Source organism: Polyodon spathula, chromosome 1 (genome assembly GCF_017654505.1).
Source record: "Polyodon spathula isolate WHYD16114869_AA chromosome 1, ASM1765450v1, whole genome shotgun sequence".
NCBI lineage: Eukaryota > Metazoa > Chordata > Actinopteri > Acipenseriformes > Polyodontidae > Polyodon > Polyodon spathula.
The window spans coordinates 84895700-84912350 of record NC_054534.1 but is presented as its reverse complement, the minus strand read 5'-3'; the positions used below and the strand labels follow the sequence as shown (position 1 = coordinate 84912350).

At 40.6% G+C, this 16651-nt stretch overlaps 1 protein-coding gene across 1 annotated transcript in view; it reads left to right on the top strand.

Annotated features, from left to right (window-relative positions):
- Positions 1-15926, top strand: part of sh3rf1 (SH3 domain containing ring finger 1) — a 71048-nt gene extending 55122 nt beyond the window's left edge. The window contains exons 7-12 of the mRNA XM_041264630.1: positions 7379-7527; positions 8367-8537; positions 8686-8966; positions 11382-11725; positions 12534-12874; positions 13378-15926. Coding sequence (XP_041120564.1) covers positions 7379-7527; positions 8367-8537; positions 8686-8966; positions 11382-11725; positions 12534-12874; positions 13378-13546 — 1455 coding nt within the window. The 3' untranslated portion in view covers positions 13547-15926. The remainder of the gene's footprint in view (positions 1-7378; positions 7528-8366; positions 8538-8685; positions 8967-11381; positions 11726-12533; positions 12875-13377) is intronic.
- Positions 15927-16651: the final 725 nt, after the last annotated feature.

The window sequence follows — 16651 nt, the reverse complement described above, 5'->3', positions numbered from 1 at the left end:
AATGGCTATGTGCTAAATTAGCATCCAGCAACACGATAGGCAAATGAGCGAAGAGTCACATGAGAAGCTAATTTACAAGAAAAATATTTCTTATTAAATAATATTAGCATTGATTATGGAATCGCTAGAAGAAACAAACCAGAAGACATTATAAAAACTGAAAAAACAAAGTATACTATTTAACAGAAGTGATCAATAGTGTAAAACTTTAGGCTTTAGTGTTCATTATCATAAGAACATAGTTTACAAACAAGAGGAGGCCATTCGGCAAATCTTGGTTGTTTTGTAGCTTATTGGTACCAGAATCTCATCAAGCAGCTTCTTGAAGGATCCCAGGGTGTCAGCTTCACGATCTGACCCAAGGTGTAATATTTTCCATAATGACCCAAAACCTATTTGTGTTTTTTTTGCATGTTTTTGTATACTCCACATGCACCTATTTGTATCAAAACATTAGTGTAACAGAGAGCAGTTCAGTGAATTTTTTTTATTGCATGAAATTGAAAGCTAGTTCCCTTTCAAGTACTTGTTGCTTATGACTATCATTTTCGCTAATTCTTGTATTTACGTAGTTGCATTTAGTCTGTTTACGCTGTAATAGTTTTTTTTTTAAATTAATTACGTGTATATCGTGCACTACAGCCCGCTGAAACTCCCACTGTGGCCTTTTCCCCTACGTGAAGCTGGCGGCTTGAGTTGCCCCTTCCCAGGGTTCAAGCAACGTAATTTGGCTGACTTTCTGTTCTCTCAGGCTGCAATAGCTCCGGCTGGAATTATTTTAATCTCATTTTGGCTTCGGCCAAAATTACAAGACGGTTTATATAATTAAAGTAATTTTTATGACTATTTTCTATGTGAGAAATGTTTTCTTTTGTCGTTGTAGTTTTTGATAACTTCAGGACTAAGTGCAGGCTTGTCTGCAGTGCGTGTAGTGGCACTTGTGTAGTGAGAGCAGCTGCTTCGTGTGTGGTTGCTTGCAATCCCTCTCGCAGCATCTCGAAGCCGTTTTGGTGACAGCTCTGCATCACCATTACAAGGACTGTTCGTTCTAATGAGCAGGCTTCCCTCAGTCTCGTGTAAGTACCCACACCTCACCAGACCTGTTGCTACAGTCACTGACCTGGTACCACCCCAGTTCCGACCCGCAGCCGACCAAGGCTTACATCCCCGGTCCATTACCAAGCCGTTCTTGTTCAGTTCTTGAACCTTCCCATTGATGTCTTTAAGCAGACTGAGGCAACACCTGTACAGTGTTACTGTACTGCATTGCTACTCGCTTAATGTCTGGGCTTCATCCCTGCAAGACATGCCGGTCTTCCTGCTGAGGACAAGTAGGCAGATGCTCTTCCTGCCTGGGGCCAGAGCAAGGAGGCACTGGTAAACTGCAGCTTCTGCGAATTTTTTGTGCACATTTCTCCACATGCACGCTAGAGAAATATCTCTCCCACAGCTCTACAGAACGCTCTGCGTTCCTCACTCCTGCACAGCACTATTCCCAGTCACCATCTGGTAGAGGTGGCTGCATCCTCCCCCCCATGACTCTGCCAAAAGGAGGGTGGACTTCGCACCCAGGAAAGTGTCTATACTGGAATCTTTCTCTCCTTCTCCTCCTCTGAGGAAGAAGAGTCACTGTTCCAAGCGATCGGCAGACTTGGAGCAGATGGAGAAGCTCTGGGTAGCAGTTTCCCAGAGTTACTGCGTGAACGCTCGGTGGCACCTGTCTCCTTGGGTTCCCAGGGGCCTACGAGCACAGATTGACAGCAGGATGACCTGAGGAGGTGGGTGAACAGGAGCTGGCGTTCCCGTCTGAGGACGTGGAGTCAGACAGCACATCAACTGCGGTTAATTTCTCCCTGTCAGCAATTTCTACCACTGATCAAGTGGGTCACTGCAATCTTACAAGTGCCCTGGCCTACAGCAGGTGTCAAGGCAGTCAATATTTGATCCTAACACCTCTCCCGTGTCCCGTGCACCCGGACTTTCTTTGATATCCAGTCATCCTGTGGTCACCCGACTATAGCTCTGGCTGTTTCCCGGTCTATGGACACCCTATATAGGGTTCATGATGTGGAGAAGCTGGCCCAGTTTCCGCCGGTAGAGGCTTCAATTGCCGCACTGGTACATGCGCCTACTTTAGCGCTCCTGTCAAAGGATGCTATCTGCCCCAACAAATGGTGCCTGGTCTTGGAGGTGACTTTCAAGCATTTCAAGCCACACTGCTAGGCAACTTTTTAATAGTATTATGGTAGCCTATCAGTCCTTTTTGCAGAAGTCCCTCTCTGACAGTCTCACAGGCTCTCGTCCAAAGAAATGGATGAGCTGTGCCTGGTTAATAAGAACCTGCTCTGTCTGTCAAGACTGAACGGACAGGCTGTAGGTAGAAACCTGGCTGCACTGGTAGCTGCAGTCAGGCAGCTTTGGCTTTCCCAGGCACATGTGCCTAACAGGGACAAAGCACTGCTGTTGGATGCCCCTGTTGCACCAAGGCATACCTTCGGTTCCTTACGGACAATATGCTCCAGCACTTTCACCGCCTGTGGGAATCCACAAAGGATTCGGTATGTTTCCTTCCCAAGCAACCACCCCCAGTGTGCAAACCAGCGGCAAACTGGCAACCTAGGCCCCAGCAGCCTCCAAGACCAGCCACAACTGGCTCTGCTTGCTGCCAGAAGTGGTGTTCAGCCTGCGGCTGCTCACTGTGGAGGCTGCAATAGATTTCTGCCACACGGGGCAGAAGCCTTCGTCCAAGCCACAACCCAGGCAGCAGCCCTAGGGGTTTGCTGCCACAGGCCCAGGGTGCATGTGGAGTATTGGTGTGAGTGCACCACGGACATCTGGGAGCTTGTTCAGACCAGCTATTCACTGTAGTTCAAGCACGGTCCCCATCCCTTTCAGGGTGTGACTGCAACTTCAGTCAGGGTGCCGCGGTGGTGTCTCAGGAGGCAGCAGCTCTGCTGCAGAAACATGCTATTCGCATGATCGACCCCTTCAGTTTGATGAAAGGTTGTACTCCAGGTACTTCCTAGTGCCCAAGGGGGATGGTGGCCTAAGACTGATGCTCGACCTCAGACAGGTCAACATGTATCAGAGTTGAAGAAGGTTAAAAATGTTGACAATGAGGGGCTTCCGAGTGGCGTATCCAGTAAAGGTGCTTTGCGTGAGTGCAGTATGTTCCCTATAGCCTGGATGTCGCTGGTTTGAGTCCAGGCTATTCCACTGCCCACCGCGAACGGGAGCTCCCAGGGGGCGGCACACAATTGGCCGAGTGTCATCTGGAGGGGTGAGGGTTTAGGTCGGCCAGGGTGTCCTCTGCTCACCGTGCACCAGCGACCCCTGTAATCTGGCCGGGCGCCTGCAGGCTTGCCTGTAAGCTGCCCAGAGCGGTGTTGTCCTCTGACGCTGTAGCTCCTGGATGGCTGCATGGTGGGTCTGCAGTGTGAAAAGAAGCAGTTGGCTGACAGTACATGCTCCGAAGGACAGCGTGTGTTCGTCTTTGTCTCTCCTGAGTCAGCGCAGGGGTGGTAGTGGTGAGCTCAGCCTAGAAAAATAATTGGACATATCAAATTGGGAGAAAATAATACAAATAATTGGCAACGACTAAATTTAAAAAAAAAAAAAAAGAAATTTTGACAATGCAACAGCTGTTGCTGTCAGTCGGACCAGGCTAGTAGTTCATAAAGGTGGACCTCGGAGACGCATATTTCCACATTCCCATATAACCAGCCCACAGGATGTACCTGCAGTTTGCCTTTCAGAGAACAGTGTCCTATCTAGGAGTGTGCTTGGACTCCATTACACTTGTGGAGTTTGTTTTTAAAAAAAAAATACAAAATTCTTCACTTACCTAAAAAAATTGGAATACTGTTATAACTTGTTTAAACAAAACTACATTGATAATAAGTAGGCTATCCTGCTGCAGTCGCGGGTCTGTGCTAGTTTTATTTGAGACGTTGGTCGTGTTCTTATAGCACAGATTTCCGCAACTCCTACAGAAATATTTGCAGATTCTGCACAGCCCAGCGCAGCTTTGAAATGTTTATTGCCGGGGCTGTGAACCAAAGGGACGATGCAAAGATCACGAGTGACCTGCTAATCGTAATGCAAATAACCACTGAAACTGCTGCTGCCACCTTGCTAGCGGAGGCAAATGACATTTTATCATTATATAATGAAGCCATGACCTTGTCAACGCTATATTAAATAAAGCGTTAACCATTGTATAACCAAATTATGATAATTGCGGTTTAGAATAAAAGCAACGGTTAACACAATGCAATTTTTGAAAGGGGCTCAGTGGCTTCGGTTGCCTTTTTGGAGGACATTGTTCCTCACTGAAAGTTAAACATGGTGCTTAATGCACTCATGAAGCCTCCATTTGAGCCCTTGCATTCAACTGAGCTGAAATATTTATCGCTCAAATCGGCTTTCTTGCTCGCTATCATTTCGGCAAAGCGGGTGTGATGCAGGCATTTTTCACTGCAAAAGCCTGCTTAGTTTTTGTAGAGGCCAGGACAAAGATAGCGCCTATCGTACCAATCCTGCCTTTTTTGCCAAAGACGATCTCAGTATTTCATGTCAACCAGTCTGTGGAATTGGAGGCTTTCCATCTGCCTCCTTTCCAGTCTGACAGGGAGCAACAGCTCCATATGCTTTGCCCAGTGCGAGCCCTGGCATATTGCTTTGACAGGACTAAAAGTTGGATGCAGTTGGAAATATATTTTGTGTTTGCTATGGAGCTAAATCCCATGGTCAGGCTCTGTCTAAGCAGTGACTGTTCAAATGGATAGCAAACAGTCAGGACTGCCTCTGAGCTGGCCAACTTGCCCCCTCCAGAAAAGTTCACTGCTATTCCACCAGGAGCACGGCAACTTCATGAGCTTTATTCCAGGGTGCATTTGTCAAGAACATTTTCAGTGCAGCGGTGTGGGCTACTCCCCATACCTTTACTAGGTTCTGTAAACTTAATGTCGTGGATCCTCAAAACCCTTGTTTTGGAACTAGTGTTAAGGGTAGCTTCTCAGTCGACCCTTAAAACATATGCACAGAGGTGAGTTTCACCCTAATTTTTTTTGAGCCCTAGCTACTTGGCTTAGCCTTGTAGCATTCCAGTTGTTCTGCAATAATGCCCTTTTGACGGCTTTGGTACACTCACCCATTCGGTAATGATTACATTTCATATTTGAAAGGGAACGTTGGGTTATTATCATAACCCTGGAAATAGAAATGTAACCTTTAACCTTCAAGACCGCTGCGTTCATGATTGCAGCAGGCTTGAAGAAAAAGTGTCGCTGAGGTCTGTGAGTGCGGTATATTTATTTGTATGTATTTATTGAGTTTATATAGCACTTTTTATACAAAAGTATCTCAAAGCACTGTACAATACATAGCAGAAAAGAACAACAAACCACAATACATTTGTATAGCATGTCGCACATACAACTGCCACAGTCAGACAACTTAAATAACAGATTTCAAAAACAGTATACACAATACAAAAGCAGAAATTTTAAAGTTATAGTAAAACCCACTAAGATAAGAGAGCCATTTTATAGAAGTGCGTTTTTAGTCAAGGCTTGAAAACTGTAACGGTCCCAGCTTCCCTGACAAACGAAGGCATTCCATAAATCCAGAGCTCTACAAGAAAAAGCCCTCTCTCCCGCGTTGCTTTTTTGTTGACCCTAGGAATAACCAGCAGCCCAGCATCTTGTGATCTCAGAGTGCGGTTTGGAAGGTACAGGGTCAGTAACTCCTGCAAATAACTAGGTGCTAATCCATTCAGGGCCTTGTAAGTTAACGGAAACATCTTAAAATCAATTCTGTACTGCACAGGGAGCTTAAAGAAGCCAAAACGGGTAATATGTTCACTTTTCCTGGTTTTTATCAGAATTTTAACGGCAATATTCTGAACAAGCTGCAAGCGGGATATTACACGTTTTGGGACACCAGAAAGAAGTGCATTATAATAATCAATTCTAGATGAAACAAAGGCATGCATTAGTCTCTCTGCATCAGGTACAGAAATAATTGGTCTAAGTTTGGCTATATTGGGTGGGCTATGACTGTCACAGGCTCATCGAGCAGCTTTGATATAAATTATTCAGGTTTCGGGTCTTTAAGAGGTAAATACCTATAATGTAATGTTTCGGGTCTTTAAGAGGTAAATACCTATAATATAATGTAAATTAGCCAAAGGCTAATTTGTACTGTGGCTCTGAGAAACTACAATTACAGCATGTAATGTTCACAAGGTAAACTGTATAGTGTTTCGTAACAAGTTTATGTATTGCATTCTATTGTAATTTTCATTTAAACTGGCAATGAAAAGCAGTGTAATTGCACACAACAGTACATTGCAGCTGGTGTCTTTCTGAAAAAGAGCAAATCGATTTTTCCATTGATCAGCATTCTTCTGTTATGGGAAATGGTGGAGTATGTATGTGCGGTCTCTCAGCTTTGTCCTGTTCCTTAGAAGTGTCTGCATGCTGACTGCAAGAGAATAGCTTCAAGTCAGACTTGTTCTTGGCTTCATTGATCAAACCGCTACAATTGCACTATTGAGTTAGAAACAGAAGTAGTCAGAGGGGCACAGGCCCTATTAACTGTGGCCACAGACTGAATTTTAAGCTTTTCTTTAGTTGTCACTATTAAAAGCAGAGAGCTGTGAAAGATTAGCTACCCTGATAAACCTGAAACATCAAAGACAGTTTGCTCTTAAATGGAAGAATAAGTGAAATTGGCAACAATAGTTCCTTGGCTGGTGTCTGTCCTTGTTTCTGTTTCAACTGGGCAGCACATCAAAGCACATTTGCCAAAAGGGGTGGGTTTGGATGGGGGAGTGGTGAAATTGTGTTGGGGTTGTATATAACGTTTTGCTTTTGTAGGACAAAATATATCTGCATCAAATTACTTTTTTGTGTTTTCTTTGCAAGGATTTAATTGTAGTCTTGCAATTTGTAACAAAATAGTCATCCCGCCCCACCCCCCTTTTTTATTTCTTTTTTTCTTATCTTGTTGCATATCATGTTTTATATAACATCTGCTCTCAAACTCAACCATAAGTTAATGAGATATCATTGTGTCATTGAATCACTTGGCTTTTACTAAACCAGAAAATTCTTCAACTTTTTTGAAAATAGCAAAATGTACATTGTCTTTTGTTGTAGAATCGAGTATTTTTTTTTTTTTTTTTATGTTAAAACAGTTTATCCAGCTGTCCTGAGATTCACCATCCTGTGTTTTGGGGTATGAGAAGTTCAAGTGATCGTGCTTTGCCATCCACAAGCAGTGGCTGATACTGTGGCGATGGTGGTGTGTCCAAAGAATTTAAGCAAAAGTGTGACATGACTGATTTTGCCTTTTCAATTTGTTTCTTTCCTAGGATAGCCTCCCCCCTCCGCCACCTCCCCCTCCCGTTGCTGCAGTGGTAGCCTCCACCTCGGCAGCCTCTGCTTCAGCAGTAGGACAGAGACCTACCCCTGGACCTGCTGAGCAGGCTGCACACGCCAGAACACAGCAGCGCCCCACTGTGTAAGAATACTGCCTGATACCTGTGTTTTAATGACAGTGGCTCACTTTGGGACTTGATATGTTCAGATGTTGTACAATTGATTTTCAGTACTACTTCTTTTTTTTCATTCCGTGAAGTATATTACATTGTAATCTGCTTTTTGGTCAGGTTTTACAATTGCTTATGTCCCATCTTAATTAAAAAAAAAAAAAAAAAAAAAAAGTGCTGTTACAATCAAACTGAAGCTAGTGTAGAGATTGACAAGATACAGGACTGAATGATCCACTGCCAGACCGAACCCCCACTAGTGAACGAATGTGGACAGTTGCAGCCGAACCACAGCGTTCCGTACAGTTCTGAGGATTGACTGCCAAAAAGGAGTTTGTTCCGAAGTTGTCCACAAGTTCAGGCTCTTGGCAGGAGGCACAAGGTTAATCATGACATGCTGTGATCCCTGCTCTGTTTTTTTGTTTTGTTTGTTTTTTAATATAATATACGTGAGGACCAGGTACGTTAGTCTTTTTTACCACTAAAAACTTCATGCGTGTCCATGGTTTCATCCATCAAAAAATGGTGATTTTGAAGTACGCACAGGTATCCAAAGTAGGTGTATGCTGGCATGAGCAGATGCTGATGGGTTCTTGGATACGCAGGGTAGACTATATAATACTATATATATATATATATATATATATATATATATATATGTGTATATGTGTATATATATATATAGATAGATAGATAGATAGATAGATATCATGGTAAGGCGTATACCTCCCTGCCGGCCCCCCTCCACACACACACAATGTTGAAGAATGTGTCTGCTATGGGGAGTTTACTAAATGAATTTCATTTACAGGTACGTAGCTATGTTTCCTTACACCCCTCGGAAGGAGGACGAGCTTGAGCTGAGGAAAGGAGAGATGTTTCTAGTGCTGGAGCGCTGCCAGGATGGGTGGTTTAAGGGAACGTCCATGCACACAGGAAAGATTGGCGTTTTCCCTGGAAACTATATGGCTCCAGTGACAAGGTGAGAGCAGTTTTATTTCAGTTCTTTCTCCTTTTTTTATACTGTATTCAGAGTATTGAACTCAGTAGAAGTAAGTATATCTTTTGAGATTTGTTCCTTGCATTTTTTTTTGAGAACAGTACTTTACATATATTTTTGTTTTTGTTAGAAATGGTTCAGGTACGACTCAGTCAAAGGTGCCCTTAGCTGTCGTCTCTCAGGTGGGCCGGGGAGTGACACTTGTGAGCCCCTCCACCAGTGCGACTGGATCTCAACAGAAACCCCCAGGCAGCAGTGGCCCTGATTTCAACAAAACCCTGAACGCCAACACGGTACCAACAGCCGTGGTGTCTGCAGCACACATCCAGCCCAGCAACCAGCAGACGAAAGTCCTGGTGCACGTGACCGGACAAATGACGGTCAACCAGGCCCGCAGTGCAGCTAGAACCGGTATGTCATGACAGTTTCATTTATTATTTAGATTAAGGGGGGGGGGGGGGGGGTATATTTCTCAATTGTGAATAAACTTGTTCAGGACCTTCTTTAGCACTGGTTATCGAGTGTATCTTCATCAGTCTGTGTCTGTAGGTACATTTTTAAGTTTATCTGGAGAACAGCTTATATAGTCGTGCTAAAACTTGATCTGGGCATCAAAGCCTTAATAACTATTAGAATCTGGGGTATATTGTTTCTTTATATGCATGCAGTGGATATGGGTCATGAAGATCACATTTTTCATGTTGCTGATAGCTCTCTTTTTTTTTTTTTTTAAACTCTGCCATGGCAGGGAGGAATGTCATTGACATGCTTGTCACTTTTAAAAATCTGCTGGAATGACACCACCTTCATGGTTCAAATTTCTCCACTGTAGATTACTGTGAGTTAATGCAGGAAGCCAGCTGACATTTAATTGGGTTTTTGGTAGATTTCACAGGAGAGAATCATGTCATTAAACTCAGCAGAGATATATGACAAGAATGTGAAATTTAATACCAGGTTGTGACCCTACTTCAGACCTTGCATTATCATATATAGACACTGAGATGCACCTCCTGTGGTCAAATAATTGGTGGTTGGCAGGTCCAGTAGAGATAACAGGCTTGTATATTTAAAAAATATATATATATTGTAGGTTATATTCAAAATAAAAACATGTATTGTAAAGGACAGTCAAAGTCAAAGTCATTTTTGTGGTTCTTACTTTTAAAATTTAAATGATTCTGCATGTTTGAAAGATATATATGCGGTTGTCCATTCTTGACTTTTCCTAAATACATGTATTAAATACCCTGAAGGTATTTGAAAGTCAGGATTGCAAAAATAAAAATATTATAATATAATCCCCTCTACCTAGAACTGCCAAGCCCTCACTTTGACTGCCTTTTACAATACATGTTTTTATTCTGAATATAACCTACAATATTCTGTTTTTTTATATATACAAGCCTGTTATCTCTACTGGACCTGGCAGCCACCAATTCATTCCTTTTGTACAAGGAATGCACTGGGGAAAATATCATTGAGATTTCATCTTGAAGCCACAGCGCTTTGGCAGAAACATTTCGATCAGAAAACTGCAAAGCAGCAGAGTGCTGCAGCTCAACCTGGATTCAGCGCTACACAGAAAAAACATGTGTTACTTCAGTTTTAAATTAAGTTTGGATGTATATATACCTATTTACACATTAATAGTTTCTTTTGAAATGTTTATTTTATTATAGTTTTTTTTTTTTTTTTAAATAAAGTAATGCTTTATCGTGGTATTTAGAAAATAAACCCTTTTATGTTTAATTGTTCATTTAAATACAGTGTTTTGGCTGTGCAAATGTTGGTTATGATGTGCTTGAATTGAAACTTTTGAGTTGTATCCAAAAGTTTCTTTCATTTTAATACTGATGTTTTAAATGTAACCTTAATAATGACTGCCTATGGTTAACATTGTAATAATAATAGAAAATACTGTATTTTAACAGAAATAATTTCTATTTGAATTATTGTTCATTTACTGTTAACATTTTTTGTCCAAAAGCAAAAATTCTGAATTAATCTCAATTTAACTGTTCTACTAAATTCAGCTTCTACCACTAAAAGAAGCACATTCTCACACTCAAGGTTTTAATGCAAACCGGCAAAAGTAGACTTCAAACTGGGTTCTAATTTGATGCATCGATTCACCAATATCTGGAAATTTAAGGACGGATGATCAGTAATCGATGCATCGATTTTAATTGTTGCATCCCTACTAGATTTGCATGGATTTTTTTTATTTCTTCCCATCTCCACGAGGACTGCTTGTCCCCAGTTGCTAGGAGGCGTGATCTGTCAAGCCCAGCTGTACCTTGTGCTGCTTTAATCTGTCAGTTGTTGATTATCTTTCAATATGCCCCAACTTTTTAACTGTTTTATTTATGATTTAAAGCTTTCTTTAATGGTAGCTGTGAAAACCTTAATTTTGGAGCCTGAGGTTTGGTGCACCCGTATGGTTAAAATCTAATTAAGTGGCACATCTGGGGGCTCATGTCTGATCACAGAATGACAGGCTCAGCAGGGATTTTGACTCGAACCTCCTGTTGCATAAACACCTTGTTAAACCACACACTTTGAGACAATGTGTTGTTGAGAGAGCCTGTTCAGGAAGTGACTTTCACCATGAACCCGGGTAGAATGGGGAAGTTTTAGTGTTTATTTTTGCACCTGATATACACTGTTCAGAGATGGGCAGAAAACAAAAGTATTAAATTGCGAAGTATACGTTGATTTTATTTTGGGAAAAGCACTTCCCCTAAATACACAGTCCTTGTGTCATTTATTTATTTATTCATTTATTCATTCATTCATTCAATGTATTTATTTATTTTTCCCCAGCTGCGGCACACAGTCAGGAGCGGCCCACAGCAGCAGTGACGCCTATCCAATCTCAGAGCCCTGTGGCCTACATCACTGCTGTCTCTGTACCTTCTCATATCCCAGTCTCTGCTCAGCAGCTCCCAGCTCAGGCTGTCTACACCATTCCTCCCACATTGACCTGGTCCACCATCCCACTGAGCTGTGCTACTGCCTCCCTCACACCCCCCAACGTCAACGCCACCTCTCTGGATAGTGAGGGCCTCCTCAGGCCCGTTGCTGTGCTAGCAGTCCCTATCACTCCCATGAGCGCGGTGCCCGCCGGGACTGCCGTGGCAAACAGACTGGAAAAGGACAATAATAAGGTAGGTTCATAATCCTTTGGGAACTGAAATATTAAAATGCCTGAAGGTCAGAGATAGGCAGATAAATAATGAATACATTAATTGTGTCATCAACCCACATCAGTGCTAGTCAGTCATTTTGGCAAGGTGGCCATTTTACTGCTTTGCTAAACTGATAATGAACAGCGACAATCTTGTTGGTCTTGTCACCTTTCCATGTACAGTATATATTTCTCTTACTTGCTTTTTTTGTATATACTAATAAAAAGTAAAAGAACACAAGGGTTTGTTACCAAACCTGTTTAACTGCTACATCATGTAATGTCATTTTCATTTCAATATTCATTAAATTAACACCTTTCCTATTTTAAACTCCGCAAGCCCAGCAGCTTAAAAGCAGAGCCTTCTCTGGACAGCAACTGTTCAGCTTTGTGCCATGAAAACTTGGTGAATATTTTTCTTGTGACTCCCAGCTGGAACTCTGAAATGTGCAGCACTGGAGTTTAAAAGTGTTTTGAACCACTTTAAGAATAGCTGTTTAGTCATTAAGCTACCAACAGGAGCCCAGTGGAGTTATGCTTACTGTCATGGTGTTACATTTAGAATAGCAGCAAAACGAGTATCCAGCAGAAAGGCTTTAAAACAATAGCAGCATTTTTATAGTCATGGTTATCTCTTTCTGGGAGCTTATTTTCAAGATATAATGATTTAAGTGAATTTAAAAAAAAAAAAAACAACTAAACTAAATATTCCACCTATCCAGATACCACCTACTTTGATTGTTTATATACGCCTGTCCTCTGAAACATTTTACCCCGCTTTCCTGCAGAAGGAGAAGAAAGGTTTGTTGAAGTTGCTTTCTGGAGCCTCGACAAAACGAAAAACCCGTTCTTCCCCACCTTCCTCTCCCACACTGGAATCTGAGCAGGCAGCTGCCGAGGTGCTGCAGGGAGCGATGGGTCTGGAGGTTTCCTCTGCCACAGGTAACCATGGCCGGGCGGTCTCCTGCCCTGTAGATACAGAGGCTGCAGGGGCGGCATCCTGTGAAACAACACTACACCGCAAGACCAGCTCTCTGGACTCCAGCGCACCCATCGCTCCTCCTCCCAGGCAACCCTGCTCCTCCATGGCCGCACACCAGCAGGAGGCCAGGCCCATTTTATGTGAAAGGTAAGATCACTGACTAACTTACATGCAGGCAATCTACTCCTATTTCATAGCTGTGTTCAGCCATTCTGGGTGTGGTTTCCTGGCTTTCCTCTCCCAATTTTGTAGGGGGCGTTGTCATCAAATGTATATTTTTTTTTTTTTTCAAACATTTTTATAGCTAGGATCATTGTTTTGTAGAAATGAAAGTAGCGCATTTAAGGATTGGTAGTATTTTTGGAATAAAGTTGAAACAGAAACAGAGCTCAAATCAATGCTTATTCATTTAGCAACTCTATTTATTTTTTTTCAGAAATTGACAAAAAGCACCAAGTCTTTAAAGTAATTATTGGTAATAAGGCAAAATTTACTTTTCCTAGTTTTTCATAGTATAAAAATGAAATACAGAGATGTTCTTATCATTTACTAAGACTCAGCATTTTACTGTACAGTTCTGCTAAGGGAAAAAGTAAACCATGCTTGTCGGTCCACTGCTTCAAAGTGTTTCCATCTTTCTCCATTTCCAGGTACAGGGTTGTGGTGTCCTACCCACCCCAGAGCGAGGCTGAGCTAGAGCTCAAAGAAGGGGACATTGTGTTTGTGCACAAGAAGAGAGAGGACGGCTGGTTCAAAGGCACACTCCAGAGAAATGGAAAGACTGGCCTGTTCCCCGGCAGCTTTGTGGAGAGCATCTGAAATGACAAACTAAATGACCAAGATGAACCCTGCACAAAATATTTAGCACAGAAGCATATAAACTGTGCAAATTTTTATATATAAACTGCAGAACACCAGAGCACAATCTACCAGAACTGTGGAGAACCTGTTTGTTTTTTTTATTATTTTGTAATTGTGTGCCTTGTACTGTTTTTCACTTTATTGTATTTAATCAAACACTTTAAAAATAATCACAAAAAAATCTAACTGGTTACAGTGATAATATAAATAACTTATTGGATTTTTTTTTTCTTTTAAGAAAAGAGCTTGAGTTCATTTTATGTATTAAAAGCTGTAGAAATATTAGAATTTGGAACATGTTAATTTATAAAGTTCTGTCTGAGGAGAAGCTGGATTATCTCCTTTTCACTCAATTGCCACACTTACCTCTTATAACAGAAGCTTCCCAATATTTCACTGCAGTCACCAGTGAACTGACATTGAACTGACTTAAGTGTAATTCAGATTGTGTTTGTGGATTTGTGATGATGTCATCAGCATGTGTTTTTAGGTAATGAAGGTGAACTAAAAGTATAGGACAGGAGGTTTGGCAGAAATGAACAGCCAGTCTCTTCTTTTTTTCTAATTTATAGGATAATACTACAGACTTTTATGTATGGTTCAGATTTAAACCTAGAGTCACCGCATATAACTTGTGCTGTTGGGAGGATGCACCAAGTTGTGTTTGTGCTTGATTTTTTGAAAAATACATATTTATTCCACACATGACAAAAGCATAGTGAAATATTCCTGCAAATTTCCACGAGCTGCTTTTTTTTTTTTTTTTTTTTTTTCTGAGCACACATCTGGCCCTTGGTGATGCAGAACAAATGTAGGATAAACGGAATACACAGTAACTTAGGAGGTGGTTATCTAAAAATGTTCCACACTCTTAGGAAGCCTGTAATTCGTGTAAGTCTTTTGAGTTTATTTTTTGTTGTTCCATTTTGAACCGTTGAATTGCTTCTACAAAACGCACACACTGTTCCCCAGACAAACCTTGCACAACCATGGTTGGATCATAGCCTAACAAACTGTGTCCCCCACCACCGGGTCTTATCAGCAGTGTGGCGCGGAGTAATTATATTCAATGAAAACTAATTGAGTCATGCATGATTGACAGAATGACTTGATGGAGCAGGGATTTTAATAACCTTGGCCTCCCCGAGCACTGGCTCAGCATTTACAATTTTAAAAGAGATGGCTGGAAATGGTTCAGAAAATTAACCATATTAGCTGTTGACCTCCAGTAAGATTATATGAAGTTAGCTGAGTGTATGCAGATAGCACAGTGTAGATTTAAGAGGATATCTAAGCAATTTAATAATCATTTTTATTTAAAACAAACAAACAAAAAAAAAAATGCCAAGCAAATACTTTATTGCTCTGAAAGTACTTCTATGTGCTGGTGGTGAATTTTTTTTTTTTTTTTTTTATTATTATTTTTTTTAAACTGTTGTCAAAGCATGTGTTAATGACTCCACAGTGTCCTTGGAACTGTGCATGTGATGTATATTTTGTAGCTGTGTGCCATGTTTTGATGTTCAGTGCCCATATTGACAAAAACAACTGAGCCTGAAGTTTATATCTGCTGTTCACTCACAACTGTTTCACTGAGCAGTGCGTTGTAGTGAACTTTTTCAAAAGTGCTGTTAATTTTTTTTTTTTTTTTTTAAAGGACTGACATAGGCATTTATTATTGAAGAGAAACCAATTTGGGCAAATCATAGTAGTTAATGATTTACTATCTATTAATAAACCTACATGAAAAGTGAGGTTGTTACATTTTTACTGTACAGTTTTGTTGAAAGTCAAGGTGGCACTAAGGTTTTCCTTTTTATTTAACTGTGTTGCATCCTTGCCAAGATAAGTTACTTGATTTTTTTTCTTTTTTTTTTTTATTGGGATACATATTAATTATAGTTTTATTACATGAGCATGGCCGAGGAGGTGCTGGCATCAGCTAAGTGTTTGATACAGTTTTGTCTTTTTAAAAATTCTAATGTGTGAGACAGAACATTTTGTGAAAAGAAGAATATAGAACATCTTACAAACTCCTTGATTTCCACAATGTTTTATACCAGTCATGTTCAATATTTTCATATATCATCAGTGCAATACCTTCATATTTGTGTAGCCTCTCAGATCAAAAAGAAAAGACGGTCAAATGTAATGGTTTTGATATACAAATGTATGTATTTCTATGACTTTATTTGAAAAGTTAGATCAATGTGACTTTGTAACAGTGGTATGTTTTAAATGGCCCAGGAACTTGTCTGGTGAAATTGCAGTTGCTGAAGCCTTTAATGTGATTTTTTTTTTTTTCTTGGAAAATATTGATAAAATGTGGTTCTAGTTTTACTTTTTGTCTTTTGTTTTCTGTTTATTTTTCATTTCCAAACCTACAATAGATTTAGAATTTAACTCATTCAACCAAAAAGGTTTAACACTTTTTCCTTTCACAGTACTGCCATTTTGCTGTCTGACAAACAAAAAATACTGAAATACCAGGGGCAGTGAATTAGCAAAGGGCCTTCATACAATAAAGTGTACCGAATATGGGAATTACAGAATTGTGAAATGTCAAGAAAGGACTATGAATTATGGTCTGATATAGAAATATATCAAGTAAATTACTATTAAGACAAATGCAAGTAACTGTATAGTGCCATAAGCCTGATCTGTGTGGACCGGCAGGCTGGCTCATGTGGGTGCAATATGAAAGTTTAATTTCCTTGACCACAAAGAGCTCTCTGAACCAGAACTGAACAAATCAGCTCTTGAGGAATGGTTTAAAGATTTTTTTTATTATCCAGTTTCAAAAGCTTATCAGTGTCTTCTATTAAAAAATGTGCCAGTTCACCTTGCATAAGCCTATAATGACCAGAATTTTATCCAGACCATAACTTTTATCTGATTAATCAAATAATGATGTGCAGTATTTTTTTTATAACATATTTGTTTATACTTTTAAAAAGAGAAAATGAAGGAAGTAAATATTATGTTGAGCTTCATAACCCATCAGCCTTAAAATTAGGGATTTGTTAACGTATGGAATTCCTTCACAGCTGGGAGAAAAAAGGA